The 15,784-nt window shown below is 35.6% G+C and overlaps 1 protein-coding gene across 2 annotated transcripts; it reads left to right on the top strand.

The window, feature by feature from the left end:
* The first annotated feature begins 6,833 nt into the window (after positions 1 to 6,833).
* Positions 6,834 to 13,848, top strand: LOC127789760 (uncharacterized). Of its 2 annotated transcripts, none has more exons than XM_052318732.1 (3): positions 6,834 to 6,981; positions 11,759 to 12,098; positions 12,842 to 13,848. In XM_052318732.1, the coding sequence occupies exons 2-3, from the start codon at positions 11,771 to 11,773 to the stop codon at positions 13,555 to 13,557; spliced, it is 1,044 nt and encodes a 347-aa protein (XP_052174692.1). In that variant the 5' UTR covers positions 6,834 to 6,981; positions 11,759 to 11,770; the 3' UTR covers positions 13,558 to 13,848. The 2 variants fall into 2 exon arrangements, with proteins under 2 accessions (XP_052174692.1, XP_052174691.1); XM_052318731.1 differs by lacking the exon at positions 6,834 to 6,981 and adding an exon at positions 11,168 to 11,484.
* Positions 13,849 to 15,784: the final 1,936 nt, after the last annotated feature.

Here is a 15,784-nt window from a genome sequence, read left to right on the forward strand (position 1 = left end):
ACGATTTTACGGTTCAAAGACCTCCATTGATTTAAGTTGTAATTTATAGGATGTTTCCAATGTCTCAATGTCACATAGCATCTGACATTGGAACTTATGCAATGAATTGTTATATTTTGCCTCTAAATTGGAACTTGATTTAACATTGATTGCATAAGTTCTAATATCACATAGCATCTAACATTAATTGCATAAGTTCCAATTTACTTGATTTAAATTATAATTTTTACTTGATCTAACATTGATTGCATAAGTAAATCAAGACAAACAAGTAATTAATTAATGGACCACCCAACTCCAAATCGGGATATTACTTGATTTAATCAATGCTAAATCAAGAAAAAATTGCAATCTAAATCTAATGGAAGACGTTGGAAGCATCCTATAAATAATTTTAAGCTATATTTTACCTCTAAATTACCTATATTTTGCCTCTAAATTGCTTATACCAACCTGCTAGTTTTTTAGCTATATTTTAAAAGTATCATCTTTTGAATTATAATAAGGAATAATTAGGTTATTAAATGATATTAATTCATTTTCTACAAAATTATGTTATTATATACATATATTTAAAAAAATTAAAGGATATTTTTAATTATCTCTAAAATCTTACGATTTTACGATTCGATTTTACGATACGATTTTATAGACCCTTTGTCGATCCCACTTAAAATCCCGATTTTAACAACCTTGCTTGAAACTACATAGTACAAGCAAACATTTGATTTTGATTTTCTAGTCTTTATCTCTTTATGGTTCTTGATCCGAGCAACTGTTGGATTGTCAGGTAATGCAGGAACTGCGTAGGCATTCTCCACTGCTCCCACAAATCCAAAGCTTCTAGATGAACTGTCATTATGACAGCCTAGGCTTGATAGTTGTCACCATCAAAGAATTGTGGTGCAACTAATGGGAATGATCTCTATGACTCTATTTAATCACAGATTTTGTGTGTTGTGTTTGTGCGGAGGGTTTTGATTTGTGTTTCGAGCCTTTTGGCTCACTCAATCTCACAGCTCCCTCAAGAAGAAAGGCTCTGATACCAAGTTGTTGGTTTTTTATGGAGAAAGAAGAAAAAAGAATGGAACGTACAAAGAACAAAGAATAGATTGGGAGAAGGGATATTTTTATTGAGCATAAACTTAAAGTATTTATACAGCAAAAGATCAACAGATCTACAGAATAATCTGCTAATTGATTAGCAGTTAATTTTGTAAAAATTTTGTTAGAATTTTATCCTTATTTTGATCTTAAAATTAGTTTAAATTGAATATTAATATGCATTTTTTGATTGCGTGCAAGTTTAAAAAATTAATATAAAAAAATATATATAATATATAGAATAAAAATAATAATAATAATAATAAATATAATATATAATACATATATTCAATCCATGCGTGAAGCATATATATATATAATATAAGCATATAATATCATATAATATATAACCATATTAACAGCCAATTAAAGTCCAATGTGAAGCCAAATGAAGACCCAGCCATTGATGGTTTTAAGTGCCAGCCGCAACCCAATTCACGATCAATTAAAGCACAACTAATGCAGCCCAATAGCGTAGAATCAGGAGTAGGGCTGAGCAAAACATCAGTTTAACCGATTAAATCGAACTAAATCGACCGATTTGGTCGGTTTAGTTTGGTTATTAGTGGTGGGCGGTTCGGGTTCGGTTAGTGTTAGGCAAATTTTTCGGGTAATCGGTTCGATTCGGTTATTTGGCCAAAAATACCTGAAAAATTGAACCGACCCGAGCTACCCAATAAGCTCCAACAAAATCGACCCTGATTCATGCATGCTGCTGCTACCCCCTGATCCCATTTTGTCCATTCCTTTCTTCTTCCTTCTTGTGCATCACTCACTTCACCCGATATTGATAACCCGCCCGAGTCGAGACTCGAGTCGAGAGAGATCGCCTCTCACCTATCATCAACCCTCACCTCGCCCTCGCCATCGGAGCCGTCGAACGCCTTCATTGTCGTCGGTTTCTCCCCCACCCAACACCCAACCAGCCCCCTATCACTCGTCATCGAAGCATCAACCCTAGGTTCCTAGCCCTAGGTCATTAGCGGCTAACCCTGAGCTTGCCATCCGGCCATCGTCGTCAGACGACTCAGACCCAAACGCCTTCAACTTTAAGGTTTCAAGCCCCTTCATCGTCGGCTTCTTCAATCTTCCCCACCAAACAACCAGCCTCCCTGGCCCCTACACCTGACCCGATAGCCCGATACGGCGATACCCAGCCACCCCCTTGATCGTCGAAGCATATCGACCCTAGCCCTAGGTCACCGACTAACCCTCACCTCTCCCTCGCCCTCGCCCTCGCCCTCACTGTCAGACCCAAACACCTTCACCTGATAGTCCGAGACCCAGCCCACCCCCACCCTGTTGAACACGACAGCAAACCCTAAGCCTATTTCTGTGATTTCACCCTCCTCAGTCCTCACCTCCTCACTGTCAACATCAAGGACTCAAGGTGTCAACAATCTGGTTGGTTTCGGGCTTTTGGCAACTTAGGAGTGAACAATCTTGCGGGTATCGCTGCCAACGATTTCAGAAGGTAAACGATTTCAGCAACTTAATTGTCGTGTGGTTTTGATTGTAATGTCTGATCTGGTTGGTTTCTTTTACTGTTTGTTTACTCTTTCGATGCTTTGACTTGGCTTTGTGAATTCGTTGTTTCTCTTTTGTGATTTGGTTCGTTGTTTCTGTTTTGTGTTTTATGTTTTATGTTTTGATTTCATCATTTCAGATGTGGTTCTGTTTTGTGATTTGATATCTTGTTTGTTTAACCTATAGATACATTCCCTGTAATGTACATATTGGTTTTCTTCTATTTTTTGCAATTAGAACAAAAAAACCCAAAAAAAGGATGTAATGACTGGGTATTGCTCTTTTTAAGCATTGTTCTTCGATTGTGACTATGACGCCACGTTTTGTTTTTCTAATATTATTGATTGTAATGTAACAGGACACTATGACTTCATTCAAAATGGCGTCAACGTCCTCATCTTGCAATGTAAGTAAATCAAATCATATAGGATTCCTATATGATTTGATTTTCTACAAGTTTGATTGGCAAACTGTAGTTTTTTAAAATGAAATTAAAGGCTGAAAGAGAATGTTACTTAATTGTTAAGATCTTACTTAGATTATCATATATGTTTTATTTATGATTGTGTTGTGTTTATTGTTTGGTTTTGTTTAAATTAGATTTGGGATTTAAGACGAATTTGTTAGGTTTAACAATGACTTAGATGCCCTTTCCAACTATATGTCATCACTTTTTAAATACAAAATTAATTACTTACAATTCTATTAAATTTAGATGGCTAGAGAAGAAAACACCAGTCCCACCACAAACATCCCTATTAATGATGATAATAGTTCAAGGTCTACACCAATAGTATCATCAAGCCAACCTCAAGATGATAGAGGTGCAACATCATTAGAAAAGTTTAAGAGAAAAGCAAAAGATCTAGGTCAGATGTATGGGATCACTTCACCAAATTTGTAAATGATGAGGGTCAGATTAAAGGAAAATGCAACTATTGTTCTAAGGAGTTCAACTGTGATCCCAAAAAAAATAGGACAACATCTTTAAGGAATCATATGAGAACTTGTAAGAAACACCCTTATGCTATCTCGTCAAATGGAATTACATTTGCAATCATCTACAATGGGGGGTGAGAGAGAGGGTGGTGACAGTATTGGTGCAGTGGTGAATTGAAAATTTGATCAAGTGCTCGCAAGAAAAGCTTTAGGTCGTATGCTGATAGTAGATGAGTTGCCTCTCAAGTTTGTTCAGCGTGAAGGTTTTCGACACTTCGTGAATGTTATTTGTCCAAATTTTCGGTTTCCTTCACGTTGGACTATGGCTCGTGATTGTTTTGAGTTTTTCAATGAAGAGAGGTTGAACATGATGAATGAGTTAAAAAATTCTTGTCAAAGAGTCTGCTTAACCACTGACACGTAGACCTCCATTCAAAGAATGAATTATATGTGCTTGTCGACATACTATATTGATAATACTTGGACATTAAAGAAAAAAATCATAAACTTTTATCCAATATGTAGTCATAAGGGTGATGCCATTGCTATGGCAATTGAGAGATGTCTGATGGGATGGAAACTCGATAGATTTTTTACTTTGACAATGGATAATGCTAGTTTAAATGATGTTGTTGTGGGTAATTTCAAGAAAAAAATGGCAAAATGGGATGCTAGCATTATGAATGGACAATATTTGCATATGAGGTGTGTGGCTCACTTAATAAATCTAGTTGTACAACATGGGTTCAAAGATCTAAATGATTCAATAACAAGAGTTAGGGATGCAGTGAGATATGTTAGATAATCTCCATCAAGATTGAGAAAATTCAAACAATGTGCTGAACTAGAAAAAATTGAATATAAGGGCTTGTTATCATTGGATGTTGCAACTAGATGGAATTTCACCTACTTGATGTTAGAAACTGCTCAAAAGTTTGAGAGGGCTTTTGAGAGATTTGATGAGGAAGATCCTTGTTTTCAGCTTAATCTTAGTACAAGTAATTGGAATAATGATTTGCATCAAGTTATTACTATAGATGGGAGACCCAAGGCAAAAGATTGGACAAAGGTTAGAATGTTTGTCAAAGTATTGAAACATTTTTATGAGCTAACTTTGTGAGTATCGAGTAACAAATATGTCACATCCAACACATTTTTCCATGAGCTTAGTAAAATGCATTGTCTCTTACAAGGGTGGCTGGAGAGTGACGATTTTGAAATGGTGGAAATGGCTGTAAAAATGAAAGAAAAATTTGATAAATATTGGGGGGATCCGCACAAAACAAATCACCTAATTTACATTACTGTGGTGCTTGATCCTAGGTACAAGTTAGAGTATATGGAATATGTACTAAAAGAGATGTATCTGGGTGAGAGAGGCGCAGGTGTAGTTTTGTTGTTAAAAAATGCCTTACAAGCTTTGTACGAGGAATATAAGAAATAGTTAGGACCTCAAGGTGATACTAGAGAGTCATCTGGAGTGTCTACTCCAATTGTTGTGGCGGATGACGAGGATGACTCAAAAAACCCATTTTTTTCTCGCTTCAAAAGGCACAAGTGTAGCAGTGGTAGTGGTTCTATAAATGTGCCTTCAGAATTGGATAAGTATTTTGTGAAGTGTGTGAGCCTCCAAGTAAAAACTTTAACATCTTGAACTGGTGGAAAGCAAATTGTCATCGGTTTCCTATTCTATCTTATATGGCTCAAGATGTATTGACAATTTCAGTTTCTACTGTTGCATCCAAGTCTGCATTCAGCACTGGGGGTCGAGTACTTGATCCATTTAGGAGTTCTCTATCTCCTAAAGTGGTTGAAAGTTTGATTTGTATGCAGATTGGCTTCGATCGTCTACCATGCTAATGAGTGTTGAAGAAAATTTGGATCGTGCTGAACAACTTGAAGAAGGTAAACTAAGTTGAGTTTTACTCTTTTTTTAAATTTACTTAAATTTTAGTTTAATACTTTGAAATTAACTAATTCATTTTGCGTATTAATTTTAGAATTGACAAAGATTACCTTAGACAATAACAGTAGCACGACTTCCAAATCCAATATGGAAATATAAATTTTTGAAGATCTCGTGCATTTGTAAGTAATAAGTATTTATATTTTTTACTATCTAGTTTATGTTTTCAATTATTGTTTATGTTATTTTGCATTTTGGTCTGAATTATTGGATTGGATTCTTGTTTCAGCAGCACTATATCTTAGCGATGAGTTTTCAGTTTCAGGCTTCAGCACTATATCTTGGCATTGTGGTCGGAAATGTCTGGTTTGGATTCTTGTTTGTCACTACATCTTTTATTTTTGTATTGCTTTAACTATAAGTGAATGCATATTAATATTTCAGCTAAATTGTGCAGCTGTGCAGTGAATGAATGAATGCATGGTAATGTTTTTGTTGTACTTGAGTCAATAAGCGAATGCATGGTGATGTTTTTGCTGTATTGGAGTGAATGAATGAATGAATGCGATACTGAATTGTTAATTTGTTTTGTTGTGCAGCTCTAATTATGAGTGAATGCATGGTGATGTTTTTGTTGGTGTTATCTTTATTTGTTGGAATTTTCGTTCATGAATTGGTGTTAGCCTTTGTTAGTGTTAATTTGCTGGAATTTTCCTTCATGAATCATTATTAAGTGAATGTTTTTTTTGGAGTATTATAATGTGAAACTATGAATCTGCTCCCATGTACTTGTTATTAGTTTTGTTGTGCAACTCCCATGTATGAACTTTGCAGACACCTTTGTTGGTGTTATTAGTTTTGTTATAATGAATTTGCTCCCATAAATTTGTTAATCCGAATCTCATATTAGAAATATTTGTGTGTCATCTCCCAATCTATTGCCACATTAGTAACTTAGTGTCAGTGTGTCATGCAGACAATTGATGTATTCAGTTCGGTTTTTGTATTATTTCTCGGTTTAATCACTGGTTCGGTTAGTTTAAGTCAAAATCGGTTAATTCGATTTGATTTTTGAGTTATTTTATTGGTTCGGTTAGTTAAAACTCTAAATCGGTTAATTCGGTTTCGGTTAGTGTATTTAGGTGATTTAGTTAAGTTATTTTCATAGGGGCGGTTTGGTTCAATTAGATAAAATGGAACAGTTCGGTTCGATTATAACCTAATGCACACCCCTAATCAGGAGGCACGGTAGCTCCATGCAGTCCCTTCCTTGTAAATTAATGATCAAATCAAGGGCAATTTCAGCGTGTGCCTGATATATATATATACAAACACAGTGCGTGAGAGCAAAAAGCCCCCCAAATCGGCCATTGCAATTAAATTAGAAGGGAGTTTCTCCAGAGAGCAACACGAAGAGAAAGGTTGGAGGAATTTTCGGTGAGCAGAGGGAATTCCGCACAGCAACAAAAGGAACAGCAGCACGACAACACATTTGGATTGGAAAGGTTTTCTGTTCTTTTTAATTTCTGCACAGCAACACTGCGTACGAGGGTGCTTTTAAATTACGCAAAGTAACAAGGACTAGTTTTAAGCTTTCTATTCTATAGTTTTTATTATTAGTTGCTGTATTAAGATTGATGTTCATTTTAATCCTCTGTCTGCAATATTATGATACTGTTTAGCAACTTCATTTCTGCGTCTTTTTATTTTTCTGTTGTCACTTACACTTTATTACAAATTACTGTATTAGAGATATATTGGTGCTTTACGTTCTATTTAGTTGCTATTTCTAATGTTTTCATTTTCTGTTATCTATTAAATGTTGTTATTAATTTCTGTTGATGCTTTACTATTTTAGTTTACTGTAATTAATTTCTGTTCTTTAAATACTGTCATGTAATTCCTGCAATTTAATTTTAGCATCTTTAATTTTGTCATTTAATTTCTGCCATTTAGGGGGTGTTTGGTACAGGAGAAATTTTAAGATTCTTAAGAATGTTAGGTTGAGAATCTATATTCTCATATTTGATACAACTTTTTTATAAATAGAATTCTGGGAAATAGGATTCTCGGGAATGATTTTTAAGCAACTTTCCTACAAAAAGATTTTCATGGGGATTGGGAATTTAAGTTTTCCATGGATTTGAGAATGTTTTTAATAAATAAAAAGACTAAAACATCTCTTACCCTTTTATAATCTCATACAAACATATTATATATATTATGTAATATATTTATATTATTTATTATAAAATATTATATATATTAAAGTAGATATTCATACAAATATATATATTATTATGTATATATATATATATTATATATACACATGCATATAAATACATAATGTGTAAAAAAAATAACATTTTTTTTTTATTTTCTAAAGATATTGTGGGTCCCAATATTTTATATAGTAGAAGAAATTTATCATTTTTAAATAAAAAATTAAATAAGGATAATTTTGAAAAAAAGAATATGAATTCTCAAGAATGTTATATTTAAACCAAATATAGGAATGTAAGATTCTCATAAAAGAATACTCAACATTTCTGAGAATGTTTAAATCTATCCAAACATAGAATTGTATAAATTCTGGGAATCAAAGATTCCCAAGAATCATGAATCCCAGGAATTTAAAAACTTCTCCCATACCAAACGCCCCCTTAGATTTATGTCATTTAATTTCTGTTAGTTAATTTTTAAATAGAGGCGTGTAGCTAAATAAATCTTGGACCGAGGCAAAGACAGTGTCCGATGCCATGAATAACCCAAGTAAGCCGAACTCCATTGCTTAGTTGAGGTTTTGAAATTAGATAAAGAATTTTTGCCAAAACATTTAGATTTGGATTGGGGTACATCCCTAACTCAAAACCCTCATGCCAAGTATGTTGGTTGTCCAAATTGGTAATACTGTCATACCATACCCAAGTCTAAGAGTAATATATTTGCATTTTGGTTTATTGTGGTTACTTAAATTAGATCTCCTCGTGTCATGTATGGAGGATGCTAGAAATAGAACCATCATCATGCCAAAATATAATCAATAGTAAAATTCTGTAATATAATTTTCAAATTTGATAATACTATGATTTTATGCTTGCTTGGAGAATGAATGGATCGGCATTGAAATTGTTTTGTCCCAAGATGTTTTATTTTCAATATTAATTCATTATCTCAATTTTCCTATATCACACCACACTACTTCACAATTTATTTTCATACACTGTCTTTACTTTTCTTTTAATAATTGACTTTCCTGTGGATATGACCTGTACTTACCTGTTTTAAATTTTGTACTACATAAATCTCATACGCTGGCGAGTGTGACCCATTTGTTAGTGTGTCTTTAGGATAATTAATTTTTACGCAAGGGTAGAAGTCGAACATTAATTAAATCAGAAAATATTTTCTCTTACAAAATAACATAAATAACAGGTCATAGTCTAATTGACAACTGACTTAACCAAACCAGAATTAGCAGCATCTTAAGTCATAATTCAACAGCGTTTCATTCAACTCGTCTTTCGTCATCTTCTTAATTGGTAGGGAAGAGTTTGCATTTTGAGGTGGTGGGACAATTCATGGGAAAGATAGATTTATCTTCCGATGATTGTGATCACGAGCCTCAACCTCATATAAACGAGCCACCCCAATTGCTTCTGATAAACTTTGTGGTTTATTAGCTCAGACATTGGTGCAAATAGACTCTCGTAATCCACCCACGAAGCTGTTGACTTGTTGTGCTTGTTCCAAGGGACCAACTTTAGCCAAGAGTTTTTCAAATTGATCTTGGTAGTCTTGCACAGTCCTGTTTGTTGCAATCTTGTGAGTTCCCCCAAAAAATCTAGAAATTGGTTAAGCCCATACCTTGAATTCAAACCTGCCTTGAAGTCTTCCCAAGTGACAACATTCAGCTCTTACTGCAGTAATTGAAACCATAGGTTGGCCTCTCCATCAAGATGAAAAGACGCCAAAGCTACTCGATCAACAGTCAAAATTTCATGAAGTTGGAAAAATTGTTCCGCCTTGCACAACCATGTGGACGGATCACTCTTTCCTTCATAACAAGGAAAGTCAATCTTCACTGTCTTATGTATATATGATCAAGAAGCTTGGTTGTCATTCTATCGAGTAGGTGGTGGATGTCGTGGAACGCGTGTAGCTGCAGAATGTTGGCCCACTTCTTACTGACTCGAATAAGCCACGGAGTTGTCAGCCTTCTCACTTGTCTTGGCAGCGATGTCATCAACTTGTATGCATAGTTGGTTAAGAGTTTCTGTCAAGCCTTGAAGGATGTCCCCATGTTCAGCAACGAAGCTCATGGTCTTCTCTAGTTGTTCCACTCTTTGCTCTATCCCTGAGCTTTGATACCACTTTGGTACAACTGAGCTAGAAATAGTGCTATTTCCTTTGCCTATTTTGAACAAACCAAAGGAAATCAAAGAAATAATTAGGATCGTAAAGGGAACCTGTACCTTAATTGTCAAAGACAATGTTTTGAAATCTAAATATCCCTGTTACCACTTTATTTAATACTTTAAATAGAAAAAAGAATTAAACTGTTTTCCCTTAAATAAGGGCACAAACCAACAAAATAATTTGTGAACTTATTCTACCAACAAATCAACCAAAGGAATCTAAACTAATGGACCAAAGAAGTCTAGACTAACAGGCCAGGTGGCGTGGCCTCATCTATTGACTCATTCAACAAATACAAGAAATAAAATAAGGATTATGTAGCAAGATTATGTGGTAGACACGTAACATATGTATGCATATATTGTTTGGTTTACACAAAAATTTTATATGAATAATGCTATTCAGTTTGAATTATCAAGAGTCACCCCAAACAATCCCGAGACAATATGTTATGTGAACTCCTTGGGGTAATGCAGAAGGTCCTTCGCACACAAGTTCAGGAGGTTGGATATTGCAAGGTTGTAGATTCGAGTCTGAATCCGTGCAAGCAATGTACTATCTGTGTCAATTTGAGGGGTCAGAATCTAAGTTTTGATCCAGACTTACTCATTAGCCCGAGCAAGCAAACTGTGATTTATAGGGAGGATGTGACGGTCTAGACCGAAGACTGTTGTATCTCAAGGACCCTTCGATTTTTATGTTAAAAAAAAAAAAAACATATTATGTGGATTGCAAAACTCAAAAGAGCATTCCAACCAACTCATCCAAACTATCTTATGTTAAACACTATTTTTTGAGGGCCAAATCCATAATGTGATCCATGTAATTTTATGTTTTTTTTTTTTTTGTGTGCAGCCACTTGAATATTTCGTTATTTCGATTATATTTCTGAATAATACATTTTTGAGTAATTTAATCCATCTTCTTTGATTTTTTTTTTTATGTGGCAATTCAAATTTTTTTGTTATTTTAATTGCACCCTTAGACTATGTATTTTCAAGTTAATTACACACATCATCAATGTATGGTCCAATTACATTTTCATTGTTTTAATTACATTTTTTAGGTGTACAATTAACTTAAAAATGCATGATTTAGAGTGTAATTAAAATAACAAAAAATTCAAATTATCACACGAAAAAAGTCAAAATACAGGGGTTAAATTACTCAAAAATATATTATCCAGAAGTGTAATAAAAATAATGAAAAGTTTGAATGACCACCTGAAAAAAATGTGAAAGTGTAGAAGCAAAAAGATAAGTTTGGCCATTTCTCGTGGGTGTTTGTAAGTGTGTCGTTAAGCTCAAGCTTGAGCCAAACTTTAAGCTTCAAGCCTAAAAATTGGTATAGGAGCCGAGCTTGATCTTAGTGAATTTCGGCTCGATTTGGTTCGATTGTAACCCTAATTTTTCATAAAAAAAAATAATGCAAAAATATTATTACCTATAACATTTTCACTTTGCAACGGTTAAAAGGAGCAAGCAAAACAGCCAAACAGGCCTTACGGACTCGCGCCCAAGCACAAGACAAGGAGGCGGCTCTCTCCTCACTTCCAGTGAGCACGCCGTAAATCGCCAACGAACTTAACGGTAAATGTGGCCGTTATCTCGTCTCCTTCTTGCTATAAGCTCACCGTTCCATCTAGGCATTGTTTCTTTTGCAATTCTGTTTTATGGCTTGTGCCCGTAAGCTGTTCGATGAAATGCCCAAGTGATTTTATGGGCTTGAGTTTACTGTCTTTTCAGCAGTTGTATTATCGTCTTTGTTTGAAACTCGTACCGACTGTTCGATGAAATGCTTAACTGAGATTTAAGTGCTCGAGTTTGTTGTGATGGTTATCACCACCTGACGTGATTTGTGCAGGGATAGTTTAGGATGGACGTTGCACATTGCTTCCTTGATGGAAATGCTGATGCGGTGGAGTTCTGTCCGCATGAGTCGCTCCACCATGTCCTTGCTGCTTCAACTTATACGCTGCAAGAGGGTGATAAGCCCAGTCGATCTGGTAGCATATCACTCTTCAACGTGGATGCTGATATGGGACGGCTTGAACTGTTTCATCGTGTGGAAACTGCGGGCATTTTTGATATAAAATGGAGCCCGGATGGAGCCAATATTGGTCCTTTGCTTGCTCAAGCTGATGCGGATGGTTATGTGAGAATTCATTGTCTAGAATGCTGTTCCAATGGATCTGAAGCTAAAGGTGTGGTTACATACATGTAAATGCTTTGTTGTATACTTGACAGTCATTTAATCATAACTATCCTCCTTCAGTGTGAGCTAGTACTAGCCTTTATTGCCTTGCTAGGTTATTGTCTTCTCAAAAGGTAATCTCTCTCTCTCTCTCTCTCTCTCTCTCTCTCTCTCTCTCTCTCTCTCTCTCTCTATGTATATATATATGTGTGTGTGTGTGTGTGTGTGTGTGTGTGAAAATTCCCATTTTTTGAGTATGGAAAATTATCAGGTGTTCAACAAGAACTTGACTATAGTAATAGCTGGAAAATGAAAAAACTTTTGGGGAAAAATTATAGGTGAAGGATTTGCCGAAAACTGTCAGATATGTACCAGAGTCAGTCCCCTACATTAATTTCAAACCATGGATTTAACCTTTCATTAACAGGGTAACAAGGCGCCTGTATCTAGCATGGCGATACATGATAAATTCTTGATAGGTTTTATTTAATTTTTGTGTTCCCCCTTGTTTTCCAATTTACAAGTCCTTGTAACATCAAGCCTAAGTGGAATCACTTATTGAATGAAACGAAATAAACACGTTTTCACTGTTTTTGAAAATTGAAAACTGAAAACGGCCTAAAAATAACAAAGAGAATTGAGCCTTCCTTTTTCTCATTTTTTATGGCTTTTTTTTCCTTGTTATTACATTGTGTATATTGGATTTCCCTCTTCTACAATCCGCGGATCAATTGGATATTTTATATGATGCAGGGAATTTTCTGAGTGAGATTACTGGCGAACAAGTTAGTTCCTCCATGTGCCTGTGCCTGGACTGGAATCCCTCAGCCACATCCATCTCTGTGGGGCTTTCAGATGGTTCGGTATCAATAATCTCCCTGCAGGAGTCTAAACTAGATGTACTGCAAGAATGGAAAGCACATGAATTTGAGCTTTGGGCAACTTCTTTTGATATAGACCAGCCACAGTTGGTTTATACTGGTTCAGACGATTGTAAATTCAGCTGTTGGGACTTGCGGGAGTGCCCTTCAAATTTAGTGTTCCAAAACTCGAAGATCCACAAGATGGGTGTTTGCTGCATCTCAAAAAGTCCAAGTAATCCTCATACCTTACTTACTGGCAGTTACGATGAATTCCTAAGGGCATGGGATGTAAGATCAATCTCAAAGCCTATAAATGAAACATCACTCTGTTTGGGTGGAGGAGTGTGGAGAATTAAGCCCCATCCATCAGTGCCAGCACTAGTATTAGCTGCTTGTATGCACAATGGTTTTGCAGTAGTTAAGATTGAAGGGGAAAAAGCTAACGTGACTGAAATTTTCAGTAAGCACGATTCACTTGCATATGGAGCAGACTGGCAGAGAGGAGAATTTTGCAAAGAAGGCAAAAGGAGTAGCATAATAGCTACTTGTTCGTTTTATGATCGGCTTCTTCGAATATGGATGCCAGAAAGCAATATATTTATGTGAATTGGTGTAAATGGGTGCATTTCCTTGGCATCCAGTGGTAATGCTTTTGGGGATACCGTATTTGCACGCAATTTGAAATGGGTTTGTGACAAATATTGTCACCACTGTACCCTTGCTATTGTTTCTGTGCGGATAAGATTTTTTACTCTTCATTATTAAAAAAATGGAAAAGGTTAGCCTTTTGTTTCTGTGTTGGATCTCATTTCTGAAAGAGTTGGGAAGTGTTGAATCTTTTGGATGAAATCCAGTTTTGATGCTGTTATTTACCTTATTAATGGATGGATATTTCATTGCCACTTATCTTTGAAAATGCTTTAGCAGCAGTTCTATCAACCTGTAGTTTCCTAGGTTTCTAATCAATAAATAAATGTGTCTGTCTGTAAAAAGAAACCAGGAAGAAGAAGAACTGCCCGGTAACTGGGGTTACAATGAGAAAATCTTTGAAGTTAAATACAAGAAAGCATTTGCATTGGACTTATGCTGGTGGTGGTATTGCAATACTCACTAAAAACAGGGAAACAGAGAGACTGTCCAATATTGCAAAAGGACTTTGCATGTAATGTCAGTTACATGACACTGCCATTTGCCTCAGTTTGATATGTATTACTGAGAAGAACACTGGTTCCATTTCTTTGCCTGAAAATCATCTGCTCTCTCAACTAATTTGAATCTAATGCTTGCAGAACCTGACTTTATGCTTAGGCTGTGGCACAGCCTCAAGTGTCCATGGAGGCTTCTGATGCAGGTCTTTATCTCTTCCACTTTCCATCCATACACGGGCATTGCTTTAGGTCCTAATTGAATGTGCAAGTCACTATGCTTACTGCTTATATTTGTCTAGTGCATACAAAAGGAATGTAAAGGGCCTCTTGGTAGTAGTCTTTGAGCTTTTGTTTTCAATTTTTCTGTTTTGGTCTCTGAGCTTTTTGCTTTATTTTTGTTGTTTCCGCAAAACCTAAAAACAGTAAAAATACCATTCTCATCAAAAAATTTTCCATGAAAACAATATCTGGAATTTGCAAAAACAACTTATTTTTTGTTTTCTTAAATTGAATGTCTCCGGACATTTTTTTTGTTTTTTTGCCTTTTTAAACCAGTTCTTGAAGTTAGCTCATCTAAAGCATTCTTCCAAATGTATTTACATTCTGAATCAAGGAATAGTTAGAAAAAAGGGGCTGAAGTTGCTTAGCTCATGTTGGTGTTGCTAGAGGTCTTTTATATTTTCACTTCATTATTACCTTTTAGCACTGATTTGGTAAAGAGACAACCTTTTGAGCCAGCTAGTAGCCCAAGCTATGTCTGTCTTCTGCTGCCCTTTAAGGCAGCTTCATAGAGTTCACTTTTACTCATAGATTCAGTTTACCTCCATAGATGCCAAAATTATTACACTAGAACTCTGGGTGACCACTTTTAGGTGGGGTTAAGTACCGTGAAAGTTGAAATGCTTTAATAATTGTCTTGTGATGGAGTGTCTCTCCTGCTCTCCTGGCAACCTCTTTTTGCTTTTAAAGAATTGGTCACTTGCCCCAAGGGTATCTCAAGTTTAAATGAAAATGGGGGTGACAATGTTATTACTGAAGCTTAATAGATGTATTCTTTTTTCTTTTTCTTTTTTTTTTTTATGACCTAAGTGTTCCAATTTTCACTGAATAATCTTGGAAAGAATGGCCTTTCCTCCTAATTTACCTTTTGGATAAATTCGAATGCGATTACAACTTACACACACTTGAAGTAGATTTTTGAGAAATGACTATTCTCCCCATGGATCTCACCTTTACGTCATGCGAATGGGATTGGGATCCCCGGAAGGGCAACTAGACATACCATAACCCTGCCTCCACATGAGCGACTTGTCTTCCAGCATTACTGCTGCCTTCTAACAATAATTCTACCTTCCAAAACGCCACAAGGATTCAAACCTCCGATGCTCATGTTATCCTCCTTGTGTTTTATCGTTGCGTCATGCTCATGGGGGCTTAATAGATGTATTGTTGGTCTCATGAATGGCAGTTGAATGCAGTAGTAGAAGGTTAATGTAGAATTAATGGCCAAACCTATATTTCTGTTCCTATATTTCTACGTTTTTTTTGGTGTGGCTACTCAAATTTTTTATTATTTCGATTACACCCATAAACTTGCATTTTTTAGTTAATTTAACCCTTGTACTTTGATTCATTTTTTGTTTCATGTGACAACTCATCATTGTTTTGATTACATCAATTGACTT

Source organism: Diospyros lotus, chromosome 14, assembly GCF_014633365.1.
Source record: "Diospyros lotus cultivar Yz01 chromosome 14, ASM1463336v1, whole genome shotgun sequence".
Lineage (NCBI taxonomy): Eukaryota > Viridiplantae > Streptophyta > Magnoliopsida > Ericales > Ebenaceae > Diospyros > Diospyros lotus.